Consider the following 27,291-nt stretch of genomic DNA (forward strand, 5'->3'; position numbering starts at 1 on the left):
TTAAAATTGCACTTATTTTTAAGAAATTTGGGGTTCTTTATGTTATTCTCCTTTTTGAAATGATAGTTTGTATGTACAACATTTTCATACTGTAATTTTACTTCTTTCAGTCTAAGACAGAGAAAAGTTTGGATTTGTCATTATTTATAGGTTATTCTGTTATTATTTTACCGGTCTGACCCACTTTAGATCATATCAGGCTGAATGTGGAACCTAAACTAACATGAGTTTGAGAGCCTTGTTGTAGGAGGTGTTCAACAAAGTGAAATTACAAGTGTCGTCTCACAAAGCCAGACTAGTCTTGATCATTCTGAAATGTTTTGTGCAACAGTGTCAGGAGAGAACTTGTTTTTCCATGTGCTGAAATGATCTGTGGTTTTAAAGTGAATGACATTTGAAAAGGTTCCTTATCTTTGTCAAAACCTACCTGTAACGGCAACATCAGAAAGTATACATGTTCTGTTAAGGAGGAATGACGGAAGAAAGTGACTAAAATGGATGTGCTACTACTAAAGACAGTTCTGCCTGAAAGAAATCAGTGACTGATATTTTCACATGAAGCTCCACTAAACAGAACTAACCCTGACTTTATGTTCATTCTGTTCACTGTGGCCATCACCCACAGATACATGAATGTTATTAAGCTATTTTTCAGGTAACATCCAACACAGCTACAAGTATCCAAGGCAACCCAACAGAAAAGTTATGACAGTGAAGTCATGTTCATCTTAGTATTTGATTATTAGCAGCAGCGTTGACTCATACAAGTATGTAATTATCCATTATATTCACCAGCAAACAGACAGTGTGTGTTACCGTGTGTGTCTGAGCATCAGTCATTATAACACACAGCTGTGGGGTTAATTTGTCTGAGCAACGCAACTGTCTGTCAAAGAGCTGCAGTGCCATCTGGTGGACACAGAGGGAATTACAACTGTAATGTAACTGTAACTATATGGACAAAATTATGTGGACATGATGGATTCAGGTGTTTCTTTTCTAACAGGGATCTGGGATATAAAACAATAATGACCAATATCAGAATATAGTTTTATATTGGGATAAATATCATTGCATTGGTTTATATTGTTATCTTTGCTTCCAAAATGCCTCAGAGATGGTTTTAACTTAACATTGATTTTTTTTTTTTTTTAAAGCCATGACTATGATCCATGACTATGATTTTAAACGTTCTACCTTTAAATTTCTACAATATTTTTCCTGCTCTGACAGTAAAAAAAGGATTTTCTCCCACAACTAACCATCTACTTTCTTCACATCTCAGGATGAAAAATCTCCCATTGAACTTGAGGAAATATTGACGTTTATAAATGATATGGACATAAATAATGGGACACATCATGTCTACAGCTGTAAGTTGTCCTGTTCATGAGGATTTGAGTAAAAAACAAAACAATGCAATGCAATGATATTTATCCCAATATAAAACTATATTCTGACATTAGTCATTATTGTTTTGTATCCCAGACCCCTGTTAGAAAAGAAACACCTGAATTCAACGTGTCCACATACTTTTGTCCATATAATGTATGATAAGTGCATGAAACACACTTTACGGCGTGTGTTATTTAAAAACATATTGTGTATGTCCAGTTACCTTTAATACAGGTACTGTAAAGCTTCTGTAATAGTTTTATACTCACTGTTGACGACAGCTGTGGCCAAGATGGCCGCCATGCCGGCCTGCTGTGGGAGGAGCTGGATGTCTGAGCGCAGGGTGGCGGGAAACAGAGGCTCCTCTTTGATAACAGGTGGTTTCTGGGTGACAAGGCTGAGTGGAGGCGAGAGCTGGACCAGCGAAGGGGAGGAGGAGCCACAAGGAGGCGACAGGGAGGCCAGAAGACTCTCACCAGCCTCCAGATCTCTGATCAGTTTACAGAACAACTCATCACCTGGAAACACACAGCGTCACAGTCACACACTGAGCAGAGAGGAATGTCCACGGATCTGGACGAACAGTCTGTGTATGTTGGATACATCTGTTAAAATACTGAAATACTGAACAGGAGTGAAATGTAGAGCACACAGTAACACTTAACTGAATATCCGACTGCAACTTTTACACATCACAGATGTGGATGTATGGATTTTGACTGTCCAGATTTTTTTTCTTACCAGTTCTGTTTTTATACTTCTAATGTATTATGTCTAGTATGTTTGCGCTTGTATTCTTTCTTTTTTTATTGTTTTATTCTACACTGAACAAAAATATGAACGCACAAAAATAAAATGGTGAGTTAAAATGGATTTTCAGGAAATATGCTCAGATTTATGATTTATTTGTGAAGTGATAGATTTGTTTTGCTCTGATATAGTGGTTCAGTTTCACTCGGCCACTCCCAGTGAGTACACTCAAAGGTTGAGTTTTTCCATCCATAAGAATTATGGAGCATGACAGAGTGGTGGTGAGTCTGCGTGACCAGTACACAGACACTCCTTACAGTCTAGGCAATAAAAGGGCACACCAAACTGTGCACTTTTGTCACTTGTCAACATGCCAGAAATGTCGCAAATAATGAGGGAGCGTACCATTGGCACGGTCAATGCTGGGTTGTCCGTTACAGCAGTGGCAGCACGACTGAATGTGCATCATTCCACTGTCAGCCGCCTGAGGACACGCATCAGAGACACTGGTAGCACTGTGGAACGTCCACATGCCCACCAGCCATGTGTAACCACGCCCGCTCAGGACCGGCACATGTGGCTCCAGCACCTGTGTGATCGGCTCCGACCAGCGACCAGAACTGCAGATGAGTCTGTCGGTCGTCACAACAGGCGTATGTCAGGAGGACACACTCGTTATTAACGTCTGTGAACTCGGACCGTTGACCCCCATTGTGTTCTTGATGCCGTAACTCCTGGACTATTTCTTTTAAACTGCCTGTAATGTTCGCAAATTAAAGTCCATTTGTTAAGGAAAATATGCTATTATTGTTGCCTATATACTCTATTTTATTGCATAAAAATAAATCAAAATATTTCTTTGTGCATTTATATTTTTGTTCAGTGTATTTTCACTGTGGGTCCTGATGCTGCTGGACTACAATTTCCCAGTTTGGGATCAATAAAGCCCATCTATCTATTAACATTTAATAAGATTTTTATTTTTTATTGTACTTAGCTCTACTCTTATATTACTTTTGTAAAATTTTATATTATATTTTCTTATCTTATTTGTAGTTTTTGTTATTTTATTTTCAGAAGTACTATTTTGTTTTTTGTTTTTTTTATTAATATTGTTGCACTGACTGGACTAGCACTCCTAATGTCATTGAACACACCATGACTATAAAGGCTTTTCTATTCTATTCTGTTCTATTCTATTCTATTCTATTCTATTCTATTCTATTCTATTCCTGTTGAGACGTTAACACATATTGAACACACTCACCTTGGCTGTAGATGGTACAGTTGGCCGCTGGGAGGTCAGAGGTCAACGCCAGTCGACTGATCCAACAGTCTGCGTTGTCGCACACCAGAGTCAGTCTGGGGTTCTACACAAAAACACACAACAGGGCAGATACTCAGTACAACAGAGTCAACAGATGTGGTGACTTTAGACCCATTTAGAGGCAGGTTTCTGTTTCCGCTCTGAAAATAACCAATGATTGTCAGTCGATGTTTGGTTCTGTGAGCAGATGTGTTTTTCTGGATCTCCTCCTGTGTTCTTGTTCTCAGTTACTGTGTTTAGTTTAGTGTCTGGTCCGTGTAAACCAGGGGGTCGGACTCATTTCAGTCACATACAGTCAAATATGATCTCATCGGGTCAGACTAGTGCAATAATAACATCATAAACAAGAAATAAAAGTACATTTAGAAACTATCCTGTCAAAGAAAAAAAAAAAGAATAACAACCACAGACATCACATTGGATCTACAGGGTGGGGAAGCAAAATTTACAATGAACATTTAGTTGTTTTTTCTCAGCAGGCACTACGTCAATTGTTTTGAAACCAAACATATATTGATGTCATAATCATACCTAACACTATTATCCATACCTTTTCAGAAACTTTTGCCCATATGAGTAATCAGGAAAGCAAACGTCAAAGAGTGTGTGATTTGCTGAATGCACTCGTCACACCAAAGGAGATTTCAAAAATAGTTGGAGTGTCCATAAAGACTGTTTATAATGGAAAGAAGAGAATGACTATGAGCAAAACTATTACCAGAAAGTCTGGAAGATACTATTAAAGAAGAATGGGAGAAGTTGTCACCCCAATATTTGAGGAACACTTGCGCAAGTTTCAGGAAGCGTGTGAAGGCAGTTATTGAGAAAGAAGGAGGACACATAGAATAAAAACATTTTCTATTATGTACATTTTCTTGTGGCAAATAAATTCTCATGACTTTCAATAAACTAATTGGTCATACACTGTCTTTCAATCCCTGCCTCAAAACATTGTAAATTTTGCTTCCCCACCCTGTACAAATACGCAAAACATTTAGTAACAGGCAGAATATTATTAAAATTACACTTGTTTCTTTAAATACATTTAATGTTAATCATACACTGTTGTCTATAAAGTCAGAATAGTTTTGTTTTCTAACTCATTTCTGTTTTTATCCCTATTTAATCACCTTTGACCAGGTACTATGATCACATACTAAGTCCCAGTTACACTTTATTTATTGAGAATCACATTGTCACAATTATGACATGAGAAGAAGTCAACAGTGTATTTATCCATGTTATTCACATTTTTTGTGAAAGGATAGTTTGTAAATGGGAGCAATTTTATGTTTTTTTTTTTTTTAACACTAAAACATTTGAAAAGTTTGGACTTGACATTATTTTTTAGGTTATTATAGTATTTTCCTGGTCCGACCCATTTGAGTTTGTTGAATTTAATGTGGAACCTGAACTAAAACAAGTCTGAATTTGTTTAAAGAAGCTGTTTTTTTTTCCCCTGAACTTGAGTTTTTCCTGCTGTTCATACTTCACATTTATCCAGATTGGATTTAAATACAGATACATTAGAACTTTACTAAACCAATGTTGGACGAGTCCATGAGTTGGCGACCTTTACTATCTACAGAACCATTTTAGGACTGAAATAGAAAAAAAACTGTCTGGAGCCAAAAATATCCTTAAATGTTTTACCTCAAAGTGGTGACTGTTTAAGAAGCTCTTTAGGAACAGTTTGTGTGGAATATGTCTAGAATAAATCAAAGTTTCTGTGCATTTACAGAATTACACTTAAGTTAATGGTGACATTTGTCATTATTCTGTTTTGTGTTAAAAATCAGCTGGTATGTGAAGGCTTTATTTGCACTGGAGAACACAGGTGAACACCTTCAGTATCATTAAATAAAAAGTAGTTTAGTTTTACTGCTGTGTCTGTTTTTTTGATTCACTTAGAGTTAAGTCTAGATTTTTATAACTGCATAACATCAGAACCACTTTATGGTTGTGACAATAATAGCAAAATGTAAAAAAAGAAAAAAAGAAAAAAGGTGTTATTCATGTCTATATGTTTTTGACAAAGTCACATAGAGCCACTTGAAAAGGGCCCCAGAGCCACAGGTTGAACCCCCCTGGACTAGGACTTGAACACAGGACTGTAAACAGACTGTAACAGAACAGAAATGTGGAAAAAACAGTCACTGCTTTATAGATTTTTGTCCCTCATGTCACACGGAGGTAAATGAAATTAAAGAAGCGAGATGCTCTTAAAACACGTGGCTTTGTCATTTTAAGTGGTGATTCCCAGGATGCATTTCTCTGCCTCAACTGTGAGATAATCACACAAATCCACGTATTAATTGCAGTCAATTGGACGGCGGGGGCGGTGCCGTCCAGTGTCCACTGGTAAACAGACGCTTGTAAAAAAGAAAAGACTGGCAGCGAGTGCAGGATGATGATTACAGGCCGAGAAGGAAATGAGAAAATGAGGGGAGCACGGGCTGAACAAAGAAGAGCAGGAATAAAAAGAGAAAGGAGGAGAAGAGGAATAAAGGAGGGACAGAGACCCCGAGAGAGAGGACGCAAGAAAAGGACGAGAAAGAAGATCTGATGAGGTCGACGGCCGCTATTCATCTGCATCCCATAATAAGATCCACGGTGGATACACTGGACAAAGAGCCGACCACAGAGCCAACATCCACCCAGGCTGGATGGATGTGTGGGTATGAGACACACAACCCAGGACACACACCACAGGACACACACCTGCGTCCAAAACACAATCTGGCCTTTGTTCACCGGAGGCTCCGCAGACATTCAGTCCCAGGACGTAGACCGATCCCATGACTCCCAACAGCAGAACAAACAGGGCTCTACAGCTCCAACATTTAGACCAGGACGATGTGTTTACACCTGTTTTCATCCATAATTAACACCATAAACGTCACGTCAGGAAAGTCTCTGAAAGGCTGGGTTGTCTTAAGTGGAAAGATAAAGAAACAAGAAAACAAACTTATCTGACTTCATACTCAGACTATTACAGTTTACACTGACACCCTCCATGTAAATGCACATATTTACATTGTAAATATGTGTATGTATATATTTAAATTCAAACCTAAATGTATAGAAATACTTGTATACTACAGTTTATTGTATTTTATTTATTGTCTTATTATCCTTTGCTGTACAGTGTCCTAAAATGGATTTTTATTATTATATAAACAGTAGATGTCATGTTTTCTTAGCGTTTTATGTTTCGTAAGTGTATATTTTCTGTGTTCTGTCATTCCTGTACTTTATTTTTGTATTTTCTGCTGTCAACTGAGAAGTTTCCCCCATGGTGGGATCAAAAAAGTCTATTTTATCTTATCTTTTATTCAGCAAAATGAAAAACAAAGATGCATATTTGTCATTTTAAATTATTATGAAAGTGACTGTTTTAGCAGAAAATAGATAAACTATGAAAACATTTTAATAAAGATAAAATCTTTTTTTTGTTTTACATCAGTTAAATTTCAATAACAAATAAGTAAAATGATCAAATGTTTCATGTAACGATGTAAATGATATAAAGCCTAAAAACAAAAAATTTAATTCATCCACCACAACTACTGATGTCCAATAAAAATGATCACAATCTAATGTAAAAATGATAGAAATGTGTAAGTATCATGGCATGAACACCACAATCAACCACCTTTTTAATACTAATAATAATAATAATAATAATAATAATAATAATAATAAAGTAAGACAGTGTTGAAGTAATCCAAAGTATTTAAAATCATTACATTGTCTATTTATGTTTGATATATTGGACTTCACTTTTTATTGTGACTGTTGAGGAAGTTGCTGCTACATGTCTCTCACTGTATTATAACAATGACACTAAAGTTCTATTCTAGTCTAACGTGTTACAGAATATGTTATAAGTCACATTTAAGGGTCTGATTCTGTTTAATTGTAGGGAAATACTTAATGATATCCAAAAATACTGAATAAAAATATAGTTCTGATGTTATTTCTGTGATAAAGTTTGATGACCTGATTAAATAATGTTCTCATCCTTCCCCTGGATCAGTGAAAAGGCAAATATTGTTCTTTTCTTCCAGTGGATGAGCAACGATCGTGTCAAGTTTCAACTAAGCAGCTGCTGAAGTTGAACAATAGATGGTGATTGGCACAGAAATATTTGCCATGACCCAAATCCTTCTTGTAAGTCCACGCCTTGAAGTCAGACCTTCCTGAAAACGGCGTTGCGGACCACATAATTTATATGCTGTGTTCTGAACTGTTAAATATGGCCAATGAAGGAGCAACAGGAGTTTTGACTGTCCATTCTAAAGGCAGTAAATGCAGAAGTGTTCATGTCTTTACAGTTCAGCCCACTGTCTGTGGTGCAGTACCAGTAAACCACCACTAGGAGGCAGCATTCCTCCAGTTCTAAACTCCACAGCTGAAATACTGAGGGTCAAACAGTGACATGAGGCTTAATTTAGTGTTTTTCATTCTGTGCATGTTCTCATATGTACTATTTTTAGACTGATATAGTTCTAATGTGAACTACATGTAACTGTGTGTTTACGGATTGTCCTTCAACTGCACTAATGTTTAAAACAGGTGTTAAACTCATTTTAGTTCAGGTTCCACATTTAGACCAATATGATCTCAGTGGGTCAGGCCAGGAAACTAAGAACATAATAAACTATATTTAATGACAACTACAAATGTGTCTTTGTTTTAGTGTAAAAAAAAAAAAAAAAAGGTATAATTACCGATGAAAATGTTTACATGTACAAACTATTCTTTCACAAAAAATGTGTAAAAACCCATGGGATGAATTTGTGAAATGGAAAAGTGACACTGAAGATACGAACAGTCAAGGGTGTTAAAATCATTTTAGTTCAGGTTCCACATACAGAACAATTAGGTCTAAAGTTATCACCTTTATTTAACCAGGAAAAAGCTCATTGAGATTAAAAATTTATTTTTCATGAGTGTCCTGGCCAAGACAGCAGCAGCAGAAGTTACATAGCCATACATCCACACTAAAAACATACAGAAAAAAGTGGATCAAACCAGTCAAATACTATCATAATAGCTTATAAATATTGACAACTCCAATTTTTCCTCTTTGTTTTAAGGTAAAAAAGTAAAATTACATGAACATGTTTACATTTGCAAACTATCCTTTCACTAAGAATGTGAATAACCTGAACAAACATGAACAACATGGAATATCTTAATATAAATAAGTGTAACTGTACCAATATTCTGTCTGTTATTAAATGTTTTGTGTATTTGTAGATCCATTGTGATCTGTATGTTATACTGTACATGTGTAAATTATGAACTGAGGTATAATATTGGTCAAACTGCACTTATTTTTCTTAAGAACCATCAGGTTGTTCATAGTTGCTGTCTAGAATAATCAATAACTCAGTATTAATAATGTTTGAAATGGGCATAAATCGCTGATTTTCAGTTAACCCTTTATCGGGCAAGTGACTATTTTTGGTCACTTCCATACACATTACAAGACAGTAACAGCTACAGTTCCAGTGAGGACAGTGAGTTAATAATCTGAGGTCCAATGTGGTCTCCAGGGTCTGCACGGTTCACTTCTGCATGAACAGTGAATGTACCTGCTCTGTTTGGTACCATGAAGTAATGGTACTAATGTAAGGAATGATGAAGTAATGGTACTAATGTAAGGAATGATGAAGTAATGGTACTAATGTAAGCAATGATGTTCAAAGGGGTCGTGTGGATGTGGACAGGGGTCTAGGCCAGCACGCATGGGGGTCTAATGTTATAAAAGTCATGTTCTAATGTTCAAAAATACATGTTCCTTTCACCTTACATGTATTTTTTTTTAATATGTACTTGGAATGTTTTTTTTTTTTTTTTTTTTTTGTGGCCATTTACAGGTAAGGAACCAAATACGGTAACTTCATTGACCTTGATTTTCAACTTAATAAAAAATTAGGAAATTTTCACAAAAGTAATACAGTTTTATTATGTCCTCTAATAGCTTACTAAGGTTTAAATTTAGAATTTGAGTATTCCTGAGTGAACTATAAAGGGTTCAAACTGGTGCAACATTAGGATTCAAACGTGCTTAGAATCTGCTTCAACTCATGTTTTATGAAATGAAAATGTTTACGTCTACAAACTATCCTTTAAAAGCAGAACAAACATGAACAATCTGACATTTCTTAAGAATATTAAGTGCAATTTTAACAATTATATGCCTCAGTTTATCATTTAAACATGTTCATTACACTGCAGATTTCAGAACATTTAATAACAGGCAGAATATTGGTACAATTTCACTTATTTATATTAAGACATTTCAGGTTCATGGTTTAGATTAATCTAATTTTTAAAGGGTAGTTTGTAGATGCAAACCTTTTCGTCATGCAGTTTAACTTTTTTCACATCAAAATAAACCCAAAACCATGTCAACAACCAGTGTGTCCAGCTGTTCTACTGTATGTATACATCCAAGATCATTCCGTCATGAATATTTGTGAAGTGGGCATTAAATTCTGTTCCAAGTAGTCTTAAAAAGGTCTTAAATTTAATCCTGATTTTAGCATTTTACTAAATATTGTGATTATATAAGTCCATTTTTTTTAGTCAAATTAAAAGAAAAACATCAATCAGAACACCTAGAGTCACGGAAAAAAAAATATTAGACCATCATCATCATCAAAAACAATGGTTATGCAATCAAGTCCTAACTCCTGTGTATATCATGTGACTAAAACAGGCAGAAAAGAAAACATGGAATGACTAAAAGCACCGTTTTTGTCAGTACAATGGCATAGATACTGATGGAAGAACTGAAGTGATTTTGATTATGATCAAGAAAACATGGAAAATGGATAGATATCTGCTCTGAAATTAAACTACTATGAGCTATTTTTGTTGTTTTCATTATATTTGCCCAAACAAATGTACCTTTAGTTGTACCATGCATTCAAATGAACAAGAAATTGAAGAAAACAAGCGTAGTCTAATAATTTTTTCCATGACTATAAGTTTTTTTTTTAAGTCAAATTAAAAGAAAAACATCAATCGGGACACCTACACTCTTCATAAACTTATCCCTGAACAGGTAAACTGATGTAAATGTGTCCAAAAGTTAAAAAGGATCAAAAAACACTTGTGCTTCTGGTCAAATACACAGGTGTCGCTTCATTAAAGTGTGTGTTTTATTGTTTATTTCTGTTTGTGAAGTGGCGTAAACACCTGAGGACGATCCACGGTGTCTGTGGACGAGTGGAACAGAGCGAAGGGAAGGACAGAGGGAAGGAAGAAGCCTCTCAGTCTGTGGTACTGTTGAAGATTGAGGCAGAGCGTATTGTATTTCATGGGGAACTAGCGCTGATGTGGAGATACGGCTGCTTTTGTTTTAATTTGTAACCCAATGCTGGAGCCGTCTGAGCTGTAAGTACTGCTAATTTGTTTCAGACTAATTCATCACGGCCACGGCTTTGGAATTCACCATGATAGGGCAACGGGGAGAGCTGAGCGAGTGGAAAACACACACACATACACACAGCCTGGTGTTCACAGATCCAGAATATGAAGTCATTACTCGTGGCTCATCCTGAGTCGTCAGCGCTCTCATCTTTTTATTTAGGAGTTAATGACACTTTGATTTCAGTCCATCAAACACGTCTTCCTCCTCAGTAGTGCCTTCAGCCTGGGCTGATTTTACCCATGATACACTGCATCTCAGAGGTCAGAGGTCAACTGGGAGCGGTAGTTTGAAACAGGAATTATCCAACATTATTCAGCAGTTTCAGCCTCTGGAAAATGTCAGAAAGTTTCTCTAATGTTTGACTTTATTAGAAATTGAACACCTTAATAAAACTCGTAATAAGAGATTTAAGGACTATTTTAAGACAAACGTCATAACGTTTTAAGAATACAGTTCTCTACAAATTAAGAAATCAAGCAGTGTCAAAAATGTATTTATCAGTTGTATACGTATTGTTTTTCTCATTGTTTTGTCAATGTTGCATTTTGTTTTGTTTTTTACATCGTTCTATTTTGGTTGCATTTTTTTACGTCTTTTTTTAATGTGTCATTTTCCTCTTTTTGCATCTTTTATGTCATTTAATTTTAAATTTTTTTTACATTGTTTTATTAATGTTGCTTAAAGTCATTTAATGTGTTCTTTAAGTTGCGTTGTTTGCTCTTTTTTTTTGTAATTTTTTGTTTGTTGTTTCCGTCTTTTATCTCATTTTATTTTTCTAGCATTTTTTTTTTTTTACATCATTTTGTCACCGTTGCGTTTTGTTTTTATTGCTTTTTTTTTTTTTTTTTTACGTTTTGTTGTGCAGTTACTAAAACAACTGCAGATGAAACACAGCATCGATTCTATGATGAAGTTACATAAAATGGTCAATATTTAGAAAATAATGCAATGTGTGGACTTTAACTCAACCTACAAATGGTAAAATGTGGGTTGAATTTAGGTACTTTATGTAAGAGAATAACCTAAACAAATATAAACAACATGAAATGTCTTAAGAGAAGTAAGTGCAGTTTTACCAATATTCTGCCTGTTATTAAATGTTTAGTATATTTATGGATCCACTGTGATCTGTAATTTCTGTAAATGATAAACTGAGGCATAATGTTTTTTAAAAAAGCACTTATATTAGGAAATTTCAGGTTGTTCATGTTATTCACAATTTTTTAAAGGATAATTTGTGGATGTAAACATTTTCATCATGTAATTTTACTTTTTTTCAGTCTAAAACATAGATAAAGTTTGAAGTTGCCATTATTTATAGGTTATTATGTTATTATTTTACTTGTTTGCCCATTTAGGATCATAGTGGAACCTGAACTAAAATAACAGATGAAATTTTGCTGCTCAGAGACTCTTCCAACTTCTTCAAACTAAATATTTCTGATCTCATTTCACCTCAGAAATGTTTCTAATCCCACATCAGGCCTGGAATCAACAAACCTGGTGCGAAGTCTGTCCAGTCCAGTGTAGCTCATGATCAGATGAGAGGAACGGAAGCCCGAAAGGAGCAAAGAAAACAGTTTGTACTATTTGGCCGACCCGCCTGAGGACTCATTGACATTCAGGAAGCTCTGCAGGAGCAAATACCTGCACTTAGACGTACAGTCGCTCAATAAGCACGTCTTCAGTGTGAACGCCGAGGACATCAGTTTACTGAATTTAACCCTTTAACCCCTGACGTGTCTGTGGTGAGCGCTCTGAATGTATGATTTATTTTAAATATTCATAAAAAGTCAACCATTTTCTCAATACGAAAAAGTTCAGAATGTGCTGATAGAATAGACCTTGTTCTGTCCATAGACATCTGAGCATGCTCAGTGCATCCACCGCCGCCTGTGTATTGGAGGGCAAAACACAGAGCAGTGAGTGAGACCGACTCACTATAAAAATAGACGGTTTGGGCTTTTTTTTTTTTTTAATTTTCACACCGTTTTCCTTGTCGTTTTTTGTTCTTACTGTTGTTTCCAGTATTGTGCTGATTTTCTTTTTTTTTTTTTTTTTTTTTACTGTGTTTTTTACTGATTTTTGACTGTGGAACTGCTGTTTGGAGTTCAACCAGGTGTCAAAAAGCAGCTAGACTGATTTAGAATAAAAAAGAGCCCAAAAACAAAACCTACTGGGTCAAAATTCAAACCTTTGTTATTGTTGTTCAGTCATGTTCAACATCCTAAATCTCTTATTGATGTACATTCTAGTGCCTTATTTAGTCCAAACCTGTCAAACTTCAGTTCCTCTCTTTGTCTTTTCCTGTTATTCCACCTGTTTTGACCCTAAAACACACAGTAAAACAAAACCACTGAAGAAAAGGAACACAAGCACATACTCACAGCAGCTTTAATGAACCTGAAACAGATGCACATTCACAGCAGCACCTTTACCTGGAATCATGTCTCAGAGGTTAAAGGGTTAAGTCGCTGAACTGAAGCACAAATAAATAAATAAATAAACACGTGCAACTTTTCAGTCCAAAACATGCAGATACATGTACTGAGGCTGAGGTTTACAAGCAGATAATGAGAATCAGAGGCAAACGGCCAGATCACACTTTGACAGCCTCAGTGTGTGTGTGTGTGTGTGTGTGTGTGTAATTAAGCCGGCCGGTGGAGAATGCAGATGCCAGAGATGTGTGGTGAGTTAAAGAGAACGGAGAGGCCACCGGATGGTATCAAAACCTCTTTTCACTCCTCTTGGTCTGACGCCAATCTCATCGACTCAAACGGCCAGCAGTCACCCGAGGAACGTGCCCAGACACACAACGACGCGACCTTGGCTTCCAACGCAACTTTTTGTCCTTACGATCTGTGGATTTTGACGCATACGACCCCAGTGCATTTCAGATTCTTACACTTGTGTGGTGCTGTCAGTGTTGACACTTGCTGTGAACATCTGACTGCGAAACATCTGCAGTGGAATCACCAACTGAGGGTCAGAATTGGCCTGAAAACTGTCTCAACATCCAGTGTTTCCAGGTGTTCTACTGTATTTTTACATCCCAGATACTGAGAGTGTACTCCACAGCTTCATTCTGGACAGAAAACATGAGTTGAAGCAGATTCTAAACATCTTTGCATCCTAATGAAGCACAAATTTTATCTGAATTTGCACAAAATCATCAATTTATGCTCATTTCCAAACATTATTTAATTTAAACTGAATTGTTATTATTATTAACAAGTATGAATTCAGTCCGTTGGCCTCTTCAGAAGCATCTTCAGCATGGGCTTTTCATTTACAGAGGCGCGTCAAGAGTGATTTTACCCATGATACACTGCATCTCATAGGTCAGAGGTCAACTGGGAGTGGTACTTTGGAGCAGGAGGAAATTGGACACCTTAGTAAAAGTCATTATAATATGAGATCTAAGTACTAGTATAAGACAAATAGTCCCAATCTGAGGGTCAGAATTGGCCTGAAAACCATCTCAACATTCAGTGTTTCCAGGTGTTCTACTGTTTGTACACACAACAGATACTAAGACTGTACTCACAGCTTCATTTTGAACAGAAAATGTGAGTTGAAGCAGATTCTAAGGATGTCTTCATCCTAATGTAGAACCAATTTTATCTGAATTTGCAGAAAATCATCAATTAACGCCCATTTCTACACAATTAACACTGAATTATAACAGCAACTACCTAATACCTAATATTTCTTGTGATAAATAAGTGTGATTTTACCAATATTCTGCCTCAATTTATTATTTACACATGTACTACAGATTTACAACTTACAGATCACAGTGGATCTACAAATACACTGAACATTTAATAACAGGCAGAATATTTTTTAAATTACACTTAAGACATTTCATGTGGTTCGTATTTGTTGCGGGTATTTAAATTTTTTGTGAAAGGATAGTTAATAAACGTAAAGATTTTCATATAATTTTACTTTTTACCACCAAAACAAGAGAAAAATATGTAGTTGTCATTATTTATACATTATTATGGTAGTATTTTACTCTTCTGATCCACTTTAGATCATATTGTTCTTTTTGTGGGATCTGAACTAAAATAATTTTAACATCCTTCATTGTTAATATCTTCAGTGTATTTTTTGCATTTCACAAATTCATCCCATAGGCTGGATCGGACTCTTTGGCCGGCCGGATTTGGCCCATGGGCCATATGTTTGCCACTCCTGGTCTCAACACACTTAAATAAAAACCTGCCAGGTGTAAAGGTGATCTGATCAGAGAAGGAAAGTCGCAGGAAAACAAGGCTTTAAAGTTGAGAATGATCAAGTTTCTTTCATCCCAGAAGAACAAAAAAAAAAAGTAAAGACAGCGTGTCGTTTCCAGATGGAGGTGCATCCGGTGCTTCTAGTCGTCCCCAGTCCTCCATCTATCTGTGGGATGTCAGGCCCTTCCCTTCCCTTCGCTGCCGGAGCTCCATCTTGGTTGAGAGCGCTGCCTTAAGCCCCATCAGCCAGAGGAGAGTCTTTGAGGCGCAGTCTAAGCCCCTCGCCCGGACCCCGGTCCCCTCATGAATATTAACCAGCTCCGAGCCCGGCTTTAATCTGCCTGATCCCCGCACTGCTGCCGCCGAGACGATAGCGAATCTAATTATTTGGTCTGATATTAACCCCCCCCTCCACTCTCCCACACACCCCCACCCCACCCCACTCCACTCCACACACACTTCCTCCAAAGTCCTGGATACAGCTGCTCTAACAAACACCAACCGTCCACACACACTCCCTGAACTCCATAGACACCTTCCACTGCTAAAGTCAGTTAACATATTAAATTCACACACCTTTCTGTCTCTTTCTCCACCCCCCACCTCTCTCCCACCGCCCCCACCTCCACCTCCAGCACTGCCTGCGACGCCCTCTCCTTATCAGGCCCAAAAACGCCCTCCTCCTACGCAGATAAAACTTGAATGCAAATGATGCCAGGCTGATTTCATTTCTTCATTTTCTCCCTCGTTCAGTATCAGAACGTCGCCCTTCCTCATCTAAACACCGATGATGACGACGATGATGAAGATGATGACGACAATGAAAATGACGATGACTATGTTGGAGCTGACACTTCAATTAAAGCAGGGGTGTCAAACATACGGCCCGTGGGCCAAAACCAGCCCATCAAAAGGGTCCAATCCGGCCCATGGGATGAATTTGGGAAATGCAAAAATTACACTGAAGAAATTAAAAATCAATGGTGTCAAAGTTGTTTAGTTCATGTTCCACATACAGACCAATGTGACCTCAAGTAAAATAATAGAATAATCACCTATAAATGACAACAACTCTAATGACAAATTTTCTTCTTGGTTTAATGTGAAAAAATAACATTACACTGTGAAAATATTTACTTTTACAAACTATCATTAAACGATAACATGTGAATAACCTGCACAAATATGAACAATATGAAATATCAAAAAAAAGTTATGTGTCATTGTACCAATATTCTGCCTGTTACTAAATGTTTTGTGCATTTGTAGATCCACTGTGATCTGTAAGTTGGGTTTATTAATAATAAGCTGAGATGTAATATTGTACAAATTGTTCTTATACTCCAAAATCTTAATAATATTCTGCCAGTTACCAAATGTTTGTGTAATGCACATATTTAAATGATCATTTGAGGGATAATATTGGTAAAATTGCACTTGTTCCTTCACATTGTTTTTGTGAAAGGATCGTTTGTAAATGTGAATATTTTTTTCACTAAAACAAAGATGAAAACATTTATTATTTATAGGTTTTCTTGTTATTATTTCACTGGTTCAGCCCATTTGAGATCACACTGGGCTAAATGTGGAAGCTGAACTAAAATGAGTTTGACACCCATGAATTAAAGGATGGCAAATCGGATAAAACATATAGTGACCCCTCCCCCCTCCTCTTGAGCAGCAGCACCACCCTGTAGATGAGCAGATTAAGATTTCTCTGTACAGCTGTCAACGGACACAGTTTTACTGCTGCCACTGGGGAATAAGTGTGTTTGTATATGCAAATGACCACTGGCCCATCTAGAACATCTATGTCTCAACGGTGGACTGGGTTTCACATTGTCTAATATGGTTTACTCTGCTGGGTCAAAAGCTGCATGTTTATAGGTATTTACACAGTGTCTGTCGTAACTATTTTAACTTTACAAGGTCTTCAGCTGTTAACATCCAAAATATCACAAAAAGGGGGGGGGGGAAATGCATCATAAAGTTACTAGAAAAGATAAAGATACAACTTTGATAAAACTTGGATCCTGCATTTAGTTCATGAATCAATCCACTGGGCTTCTGAGTTTTCACTTTTGAACAAAAAACTACAAAAGATACAACATGATATCATGATTGGCATAAATATACACTGGAAAAATGTTGTGCTTGAATTAAGCAAAAAAAAATCTTGAATTAAGAAAAAAGAAAATGGAACAAGTGAAAATTATCTTGGTAAGATTTCTTGAAATAAGATTTTTCAGCTCTATTGTCTAAAAATCAGTTCTTATATCTCACTGAAAAGTTACTCTTTAGGTGATTCTGTCTTATTTTAAGTGTGATGAGATATTTGGACTAGAAATGAGAAAAATATACTTGGTAAGATTTGCATTTTTCAAGTGTACAAACCACTTTTAATTGCTGTGTTGTCTGTACGCATTATAAGTTTTCCACGCGTATGTTCATGCTGCGTCAAATACCATGCACCGATGTGAGCCGTGAAGTTTAATGGACAAAAATATTGGGACAAATTAAATTCAGGTGTTTCTTTTCCTAACAGGGGTCTGGGATACAAAACAATGACAACAAATGTCATAATATAAAAAAAAAATCTCCCGTTAAATGTGATGTTTTTATCTCAAATCAACATGAGTAGGACATCTTACAGCTGTAGACGTGATATGTCCCAATACTTTTGTCCATATAGTTTATAAACATCAATATTTCCTTTAGTTTAAAGGGAGATTTTTCTTCCTAAGAAAGTTGATGGTTAGTTGTGGTAGAAAATTATTATTTACAGTTAGAGCATGAAAATATTTTAGAAATTTAGAGGAAGAACATTTAAAATCATAATTATGGATAAAAAAATAAAATCAATGTTGAGAGAAATTAAGTAAAAACCATCTCAGGCATTTTGGAAGAAAAGAATTTAAACCAAACTAACTAATGCAATGGGTTCGATTCCAACACCAGTCGACGGGGGGTGGGACCTTTCTGTGTGGAGTTTGCATGTTCTCCCCGTGTCTGCGTGGGTTCTCTCCGGGTACTCCGGCTTCCTCCCACCATCCACACACATGCACTAACAGGTTAATTGGTTAATCTAAAATTGCCCATAGGTGTGAATGTGAGAGTGATTGTTTGTCTCTGTATGTTCAGCCCTGCGATGAACTGGCGACTTGTCCAGGGTGTACCCCGCCTTCACCCCTATGTAGCTGGGATAGGCTCCAAGCGACCCCCGAGACCCTAGTGAGGATAAAGCGGGTTCAGAAAATGAACTAACTAATGCAATGATATTTATCCCAATATCTTATTATAAAAGGGAAGTGGACTGTGTGTCTTGGGCATCACACTAACTCCGTACAGAGCTGACAGCTGCAGTTTGTCATACTTATGCATTTTTGGTCAAGGAACAGACTAGCGAAAACGTCAAGTTGATAGGACCAATATTTTGGGAGACATTAGTAATTTTGGAATACAATAGTCTTACTCGCCTAGAATCATCATTGAAATGGGTTACCTAGCAACAGATAAACAATAGGACCACGTTGCCATGGTGTCAAATTTCATGTGCAGAAACAGACACACCAGCTGAGAGGTTATTCAACTGAAAATACCAGTGGAATTTACCAAGAAAGTAAAGGAATGAACAGTATCAGAGGATCTAGAACCTGTCGTTCCCCCTGGGTCAACGTGCTAGTAACACTATATTCTGACATTTGTCATTATTGTTGTTTTGTATCCCAGACCTGTTAGAAAAGAAACACCTGAATTCAACGTGTCCACATACTTTTGTCCACATGGTGAACTTGTTGATAAGTTCTAACCTGGAGATGAAACTAAAATGAAGCTGGTTTCATTGAGTGAAGAAGGTAAAGGAGGAGATGTTACAGCGGTACCATCTCCAGCTTTAAGGTTCTCAAATGTTTCATGCTCCTGTAGCTGGGAATTTAATAAGCCTCCCTGCCCCTCTGCTGACCTTTTCAACCACCGCTCATTCATTCACTCCTCTCACAAAATCATTCATTCCATCATCCAATTTACCCTCTTCCTCCCGTCTCCTCTTTCACTGTCTCTCCCACACCACCTCCTTCCTTTTATACACCTCCCTCTCTTTTTCTTTCTTTCTTTCTTCATCTCTGATTCTCTTCCATTCCACCACCACCCCTCCACACCCCACCCCCTCTTCTCCATCCTATCTCTCCCTCTCTTTCTCTATCTGTTTCTCGTTCTATCTCTCGGCTACAGGAAATGGTTTCTTTCCCGATCCAGGGGGTTGGAGGGGTGCACTCACTGTCCCAAACAAAGAGGTCACTGTGTGAATCCTCCAAAAATACAAAGAAGAAAAGGAAGGCAGATAAAAATCAGAAACCTACTCTCATCCGCCTCTCTCATACAAATACACACACTCACACACACACTCACACACACACACACACACACACACACACGTTACCTCGGCTGCAAAGCATTTGCCTAACATTCAGACATGAGATACTTTTTTTTTTTCTCATACTGTATATTCTCACGAGGTACAAATATCAATACAGTACAAGGCGACGGCTTGTAAAGGCGGTGGAGGTAAAGCCGATTCCCTGCGCATTCCTCCGAGAATAAGAAGAAGGAGGGGAAAAAAAGCACAGAGGGAGCCAGGTTTGATGAGCTGCATGCAAATGACATGTAAAAATATAAAACTGTGATACTTAAAACGGGGCTGAGATAAGAGATTTGAAAATGAGGCACTCTTGGAAAGCGTGCTCCTGAACTGCTGGAGATGAGGCTCAGAGATAGAGCGGATAGAGGTTTTCCCTCTCCTCTGCTTCCTCTCTTACACCACCTCCTCTTCCTCTTGCAGCCTTCCTGCAGAAGCCGGTGCAGATGACAGCGTGATGCAGATACCAGCCAGTCATTCCCACTGAGTGATGAACAGCTCCTCCCTCTCCTTCACCTCCCCTCTCTCAGGTTGTACTTTGAGCCTGTGGACCTCCTCCTCCTCCTCTTGGTTTCCTCTTCCTTCTTGGCTGGATTTGGTTCTATCAGTATTTTATCTTTCTTGGTTGTTTTCATTCCTCGTCTCTTTACCCCCCCTCCCTGCTCTTCCTCTTCCTGTCCCTGTCTCTCTCTCTCTCGTTGACAGACTGATAGACAGACATTTACTGTCATAATCTGGACAAGTTCTACGACAGGTGAAGGCAGAGGTTTCCTACACGGAGCTCGCAGATTCAATCATCACAGATTAAAGCTTTAAGACCATGATGCACTGGGGCACCATTCGGGATAATATGTCCATCACTACAGGTTTTATATTGGTATGAGCAGGGGTGTCAAACATACGGCCCACGGACCCTCTAAGGGTCTGATGCGGCCCATCGAATGAATGTATGAAATGCAAAAGGTATTAACGACCAAATGTCGTCAAAATCATTTTAGTTCAGGTTCCACATTCAGACCAATATGATCTGAAGTGGGTCAGACTAGTAAAATAATAACATAATAACCTATAAATAATGACAACGGCAAACTTTTCTCTTTGTTTTAGTGTAAAAAAGTAAAATTACATTTACAAACTATCCTTTCACAAAAAACATTTAGATTTTTGTTCATGTCGTTTTTGTCATTTTATTTTTGTTGCATCGTTTTGTTACTGTTGCGTTTTGTTTTTGTTGCATTTTTTACATTATTTTGTTGTTGTGCAGTTATTAAAATTAATGCAGAAGAAATAGAACATCTTTGCTGTGATGAAGTTAAGAAAGATGGTCAATATTTAGAACATGATACAATGTGTGGACTTTAAATTAACCTACAAATGACGAAATGTGAATTGAATTTAGTTGCTTTATGGTTGTTTAAATATGAACAACCTGAAATTTCTTAAGAGAAGTGTAATTTTATCAATATTCTGCCTGTTACTAAGTTTTTTGTAGATCTACTGTAGTTTGTAAGTTATAACGCACATGTGTAAATGATAAACTGAGGCAGAATGCTGGTAAAATTGCACAGATTTTCCTAAAGAACGTCCAGGTTGTTCATAGTTGTTGCCTCTAATAATTGATAATTTAGTATTAATAGTGTATGGAAAAGGGTGTTTATTGATGATTTTCTGCAAAGTTAAAAATCAGTTAAAATTTGTGCAACATTAAGATGCAAATGTGCTTAGAATCTGCTTCAACTCATATTTTCTGTCCAAAATGAAGATGTGGAATACAGTCTCAGCATCTAGGCTGTGTACATACAGTAGAACACCTGGAAATACTGGTTGTTGACACGGTTTTTTGTTTATTTTAGTGTGAAAAAAGTAAAATTCCATGGTGAATGATCCATGATAATCCATGTTATTCACATTTTTTTAAAGAGTAGTTTGTAGATGTAAACATTTTCATAATGTAATTTTACTTTTTCAGCATGTGGAGTTGTCATTATTTATATGTTTTAATGTTATTATCTTTCTGGTCTAAGGTGGAGTTCACTGATCTGTAGATGGAGAATGAGGATCACACCACAGCCATTTCTTTTGACAAAGCAGCAACAATGAGGTAATGAGTAACTTCTAGAAGGTGTTTCATGGATACAGGACTTCCAGTGACACAGCATTTCGACGTCACATGAATTAAGTCCAGAATATAAGACTGAACTTGGAAATGGTCTAGGTTATTACAGGTGGGAATTGGTCTGTGGCTCCGGTTGTTTTTTAAGGATGTTTCTTATGTTTTGCGTTCTTCTGGGGGGCATCTCAGAAGGTGTCTCCACACTCACCGTAATCAACCATTTGTCATCTTCTGAAGGAGCATCGTTTTAATTAACATTCTAATTTGATGGGCGGAGGAGACAGAGAAACAGAGAGGCAGAAAAACACTGTTGATGAGTCCCGATAAAAATTTAAAGATCAGAATCAGGATGTAAACAAACCAGCTCAGAGTCATGGCAAAAGAAAAAAATAAATAAAAACCAGCTCGAGAGAGAGAGAGAGAGAGGAGACGGTGATCACCTTCACTCGTCCTTCCAGGGGAGTAAGAGAACAAGGAAGAAGTGGAGCGAAGATAGAGGAGAGGAGGTAGAGGGGAGGAGAGATAGAGAGTGAGAAGAGACTACCCAAAAAGTGTTTGAAAAGCCGTGGGTGGCGCGCCTTATCGCCCCAGTTCTCCTGGAGAGATTATTGGGGGATTAGTGCGAACGCTTGTTTCTAAAACATGATGAAAAGACGTTCAGCGCGTGATAACGCTTTGAACTCCCCTACTCTGCTCCTTCTAGGATCATGCCTTCAGGCTGCCTTTCCACGAAAGACAGGACTGGGGTGGGGTGAGCTGTTCGCTGCCAAAGGAGGGAGAACAATAGCGACGATGTTGGGAAGAGGAGTTTCTCTTGTGGCGTCGTTCCGGACGTTGGATGCAACAAGCGGAATGTTTGCGCACGTTTTACAGCATTCTCCTTTTCATCCGTTTATCTGAACTGAAATTTCACAACACTCTTCCAACTTTGGTCCAATCACATGCCCTGCCACTATCAGTTAATTAAAGCAGGATCCAATCAGAAGAAGTGGAGATATAATATCAGATTTGACATGTGCGATCCAATCAGAATGAGCGGCGGCGGCGTGTTCGCTCCTAGGTTGCCATGGGAGGCTTCGTGAAGAGGACCTGGTTGTTCACTCAACCAAAAAACTGTGAGGAATCAGCAGCCAGCTGATCAGTTGATCAGTAAACATTATTATACCCTGTTCTAAAGTCCAACAGCCATATCAGGCAGAATATATTTAAATAGATAAATGGTTTTACGCCTCTTTCTCAAGAGATGCAAATGGCAGGATTTCCATATGACACAGGCCAGTTAACACGGTGCTAATCTAATGAAGGAGATCTCCTGGAGGGAGAGCGAGGACGGGATCTCTCTCTCTCACTCTGCCCCACCCTGATTTCTCAGAAGTGACACCCCAGCCCAAAAGATAACACACACACATCATATGACAGCATCAAAGACTCCACGTTATACAGTTTCAGATTAATAAGTGAACCACAGCCCTTCACATGTCCCTTCTGCTCACAGAGGGTTCATCACATTCTGACCATAAATCATCATCTGGTTTCTCCAACTTTCATTCACAACAAAATATCAACCATTATATTGTAAAGTAATCATCAGACAATCATCATGATAAATATCATTATAGTTCTATATATTTAGTTCTATATATTTTTCTTTTAATTTGTTTGTTTCCATCTTGTTGCAGCTTTCACAGTTTTTTTTAATCTTCTTTCATCTTTGACATGTTTTAGTCTTGGGGTTTTTCCACATCATTTGTTGCGTCTTCCATTTAGTTTCATTCTAGATTTAGATTATTAACCCTTAATGACCCAGAACTATTTTTGAAGTAACTTCCAAAAAATGTTTGTTTTTTTTCCTGCATATCTAACCTAAATCTAAGTGATTTATCATGTAAATGTTCATAAAAACTCAGTAAATTCAAAGGTTATTAAATAAGAACAAAGAAAACTGATGTAAAAATGAATTTTTCAATTAAATATATTAGAACTGAATGTAAAAACGAGCATCTACATCCACTGTCATTGATCCAACTCCATGGGTTTTACTGGGGAATCAATAATGTAGAAGATGACTGCATTTTACACCAATTATTTACATCTATTGATAGTATTAGTGGATCAACAGGTATTAAACATTATAGATCAGTAGATGCTTTTGGTTGCTGAAGGATGTTCAGGTCTTTGAGGGTTAAATGTTCCACTGCTTAGTAAGTATTTTTCATGTTCTGACCATTTATGACAAATAGGGCTGGGCCATAAAGTGATAAGTGCTACTATTAATATTTATATGGCAATAACATATATCACAATATACATTTTCTCTGGATTTATTTGGTTTAAATTGTCAGTTAAATCACATATAATAAATGAAATCATCAAAGCCATGAGTTTATATCCAGTCAGGTTAGGAACAGAACAGTGCTCTTCATATATGTCTCTTTGTGCACATATGTTTGTGTTGCCGGAGTGTGCCTGCCTGCATGCATGCACGTCCAAAATGCTTCCCAATCTAGTTGTGTTGCCGGGTAGGCCTCGTATTAAACTGATAGCTTATCTGTCTGGGCCAAATAAGAAGCAAATTTGTGGAGAGAGAAGTTGAGAGAGAGAGGGCGATGCTGAAGGGGCAGGACTGCTGAGTGAGTCGTGCCAATCTCACCCAGAGATGGAGGAGGGCAAAGCCTGGGGGCTTTATACAGCCCAGGAAGGATGAGGATGGAGGGAGACAAATGATAGAAGACAGATAGAAAGTGAGGAAGGACAGACAGGCAGACAGACAGACAGCTGGGAAAGATGTGGAAGGAAAAATACACACAGTATTTTCACATGTATAGATGTGAGTGAGGTGGAAACAGGAAGGTGGACAGAGAAACACCAGAGGTTGGACAAACGTTAGAGCTATTTTTACTCATTTACAGCTGAATAAAAGAGCTAAATACTAGAGTATGCAGCAAAGTCTAAATAATAATTTTAAAACCCTGAGTTAAAAATCTGAGGGTTTTTGGTGTTTACATAGGAATCACTATTGAACTGTTAAACAACACTATGGGAGTAAATATGTACATTATTATCTATATCATAATACTGGAAGGTCTCAGAGCGTGTGTGTGTGTCTGCACAGTTCTGAGAAATTGAGACATTTTTTACTGGCCAATTTGGTTCTTACAGTTGAGGAATAGTCCCATCTCCATATTAAAAATCTCAGCAAGTTGATAGGACCAATATTTTTGGAGATATTTGTCATTGTGGAATATAATAGCTTCACAAACACATTGTGTTGCCCATGATGCTTCACAGGAAGCACAGTACCACGCTCCATGATGGAAAATGAAGTTAAAAACAGGAACGACACATTTACTAACTTCAGTCCCTAGATATCATATTAAGATGAACTGTGGATCCACATGTGTCAACGCGCTAGTATTGTTATTAGTGCTGTCAAACGATTAAAATCTTTAATCAGATTAATCACAGGGTTGATGTAGATTAATTTTGATTAAACACAATTAAATAACATTCATTTTTTTATCGATATTAACTGCGTTTCATTTTGCATGACAAAACAGACTCAGAAAAGAAGGGAATATAAATGCATTTAATGTGTTTGTCACGAGCTGGCCAAAGCGCTTGCAGAATCCCTGACTAACCAATGCTTCGTGTTCCAACTTTATGGGTTGGTTCTGCTGCCTGTCACCACCAGATCAACTGTCCATTTGCGCATGCGCAATGGTAACTCCACTTGGAAAAACTGCCCGAATTGCGTTGCCAGAGATGTTCAGAGTCATTTTGCGCTGCAGATGGGTTAATTGCGTTAAAATTTTTAATCAGATTAATCATAATGACTGATTAATCTGCGTTAATGCGTTCATTTTGACAGCCCTAATTGTTATTTTAGTCAATTTCCCCACTGTGGAATCTAATCTAAACTAATCTAATATAATTTAATCTAATCTAATTAACTCTTTACTCCTCTTCCTGTTCAACACTGGGGCCCCAAAATGACATTCAGGAGAGCAGGAGGGTTTTCTTGCCGACAGTGACACTTTCCTACATCGGGAACAATGGCACTGCTCACACAGTGAACTAAACTCTAAATCAAGACCGAACTAAGATCATTAACTCTACATGAAGGCGGAGTTACTGTGGGTGGGGGTGACACGCTGTTGAGCATCATCCCTCATGGTGTGACGTCACTGATCTGACCTATTGCTGCTACAACCTGACATCCTCCAGTCCGGAATTAGCTCTGCCCAAAGACCTCTTTAACACTGTAGGAGTGTAAAAACAACACCCAAACCAACACTCATCAACTCAACTCTAGAAAATCAACAGTGCTTGATTTGCTGTGTAGGTATATACAGTACTGTGTCTGTTTACTTTCAGTCAGATTTAGATTAGAAAAAATGTGTGGTGTGTAAGAACTTCACCAACAGTCATCCGTGTATTCTGCCAAAATCTGTCTTGTACTTATTTATTTATTAATTTATTCATTTTGTTTTTCTAATTCTCGTTTATTTATCAGGGGCCGTGTATAGAAAATGTTAGACTCAAACAGAGTAAAGTTGCTTTGTTCTATATTAGATTATAACCGTCTAGATAATTTCCATCTCCAGTCCCCGTGGCAGGCGAGAAACAAATGAGCAAGATTAGGAAAAGAAATTAAAAAGTACAAAAAGGTACACGTGTGCATTGCAACATATACTTCACATATAGAGCGTACTCATACAGATTATAGTACATAACTGCATTAGTTTCCCAGATCTGATGAGATAAGAGCATGTTCATCCTAAATGAAACTGTATTAATGAGTGTAATTTACTCGTGCTAGGTTATAGTTTGTTTTTCTCAATCAAAACTGCAAGAATGGTCATGTAATCAAAAGTTGATAAATACTGATGATAACTGTGTTAAACGGCTTCATCTATTCACATTATCTACTGGGTACGAGGATCTTAAGGTTGTTATGGGGGGGGGGGGGTTTGGCTTTATTTTATTTATTTTTTTCCCCAGAGTCAGTCGATGTGTGATGGTGTGAGCTTCAGCAGAGTGGTGGGAGATGAGCCGATTTCTCCTCCTCCAACACTGTGAGGAGGCCAGAACTGACCCTTGCCGACCCCAGAGGGAGGGATGGAGGGATGGATAGAGGAGGGGAAGGATGTGGAGTGACAGGGGGAGAAACACAGAAGGAATGTGATTATGGCCACTATCTCCAGCAGATACTGAAGGTCCGTCTCCTCACTCTTTCAGCCCATAGATAGGAGAGGAGGAGGAGGGGGGTAAAGAAAATGAGGAAGAAGAGCGAAAATGGATATTACCAGTCAGAATGAGATGCTTTCCATATGAATGCAAAGTCCTTAAAAGAACAGGAACAGACTTGAGAGTTTAGAGGAGGAATAAGAAAGTACGGGCGGCGGAAGGGAGGCGAAGAACAAAAGGTGACGGGTGAGGGAGTGAGCGCTCGTGCACACACACACGCACAGACGTCTATCTGTACACTCAACCTCACTGATAATAAACGAAATCTTAGAAATGAGAGACTATCAAGCAGGAATCAATCACTGGGGTTTGTTGTCCAGGAGGATGGCGCCATGTGGAGATAAAAGACAGGCG

At 37.7% G+C, this 27,291-nt stretch overlaps 1 protein-coding gene across 1 annotated transcript in view; it reads right to left on the reverse strand.

Moving 5' to 3' along the window:
* zfpm1 (zinc finger protein, FOG family member 1) overlaps positions 1 to 27,291 on the reverse strand; it is a 140,696-nt gene that overhangs the window by 7,854 nt on the left and 105,551 nt on the right. The window contains exons 6-7 of the mRNA XM_030136526.1: positions 3,413 to 3,515; positions 1,665 to 1,913 (exon numbers count right to left, since the gene is read on the reverse strand). Coding sequence (XP_029992386.1) covers positions 1,665 to 1,913; positions 3,413 to 3,515 — 352 coding nt within the window. The remainder of the gene's footprint in view (positions 1 to 1,664; positions 1,914 to 3,412; positions 3,516 to 27,291) is intronic.

The sequence above is a fragment of the Sphaeramia orbicularis genome, chromosome 6 (assembly GCF_902148855.1).
Source record: "Sphaeramia orbicularis chromosome 6, fSphaOr1.1, whole genome shotgun sequence".
In the NCBI taxonomy this organism is placed as follows: Eukaryota; Metazoa; Chordata; class Actinopteri; order Kurtiformes; family Apogonidae; genus Sphaeramia; species Sphaeramia orbicularis.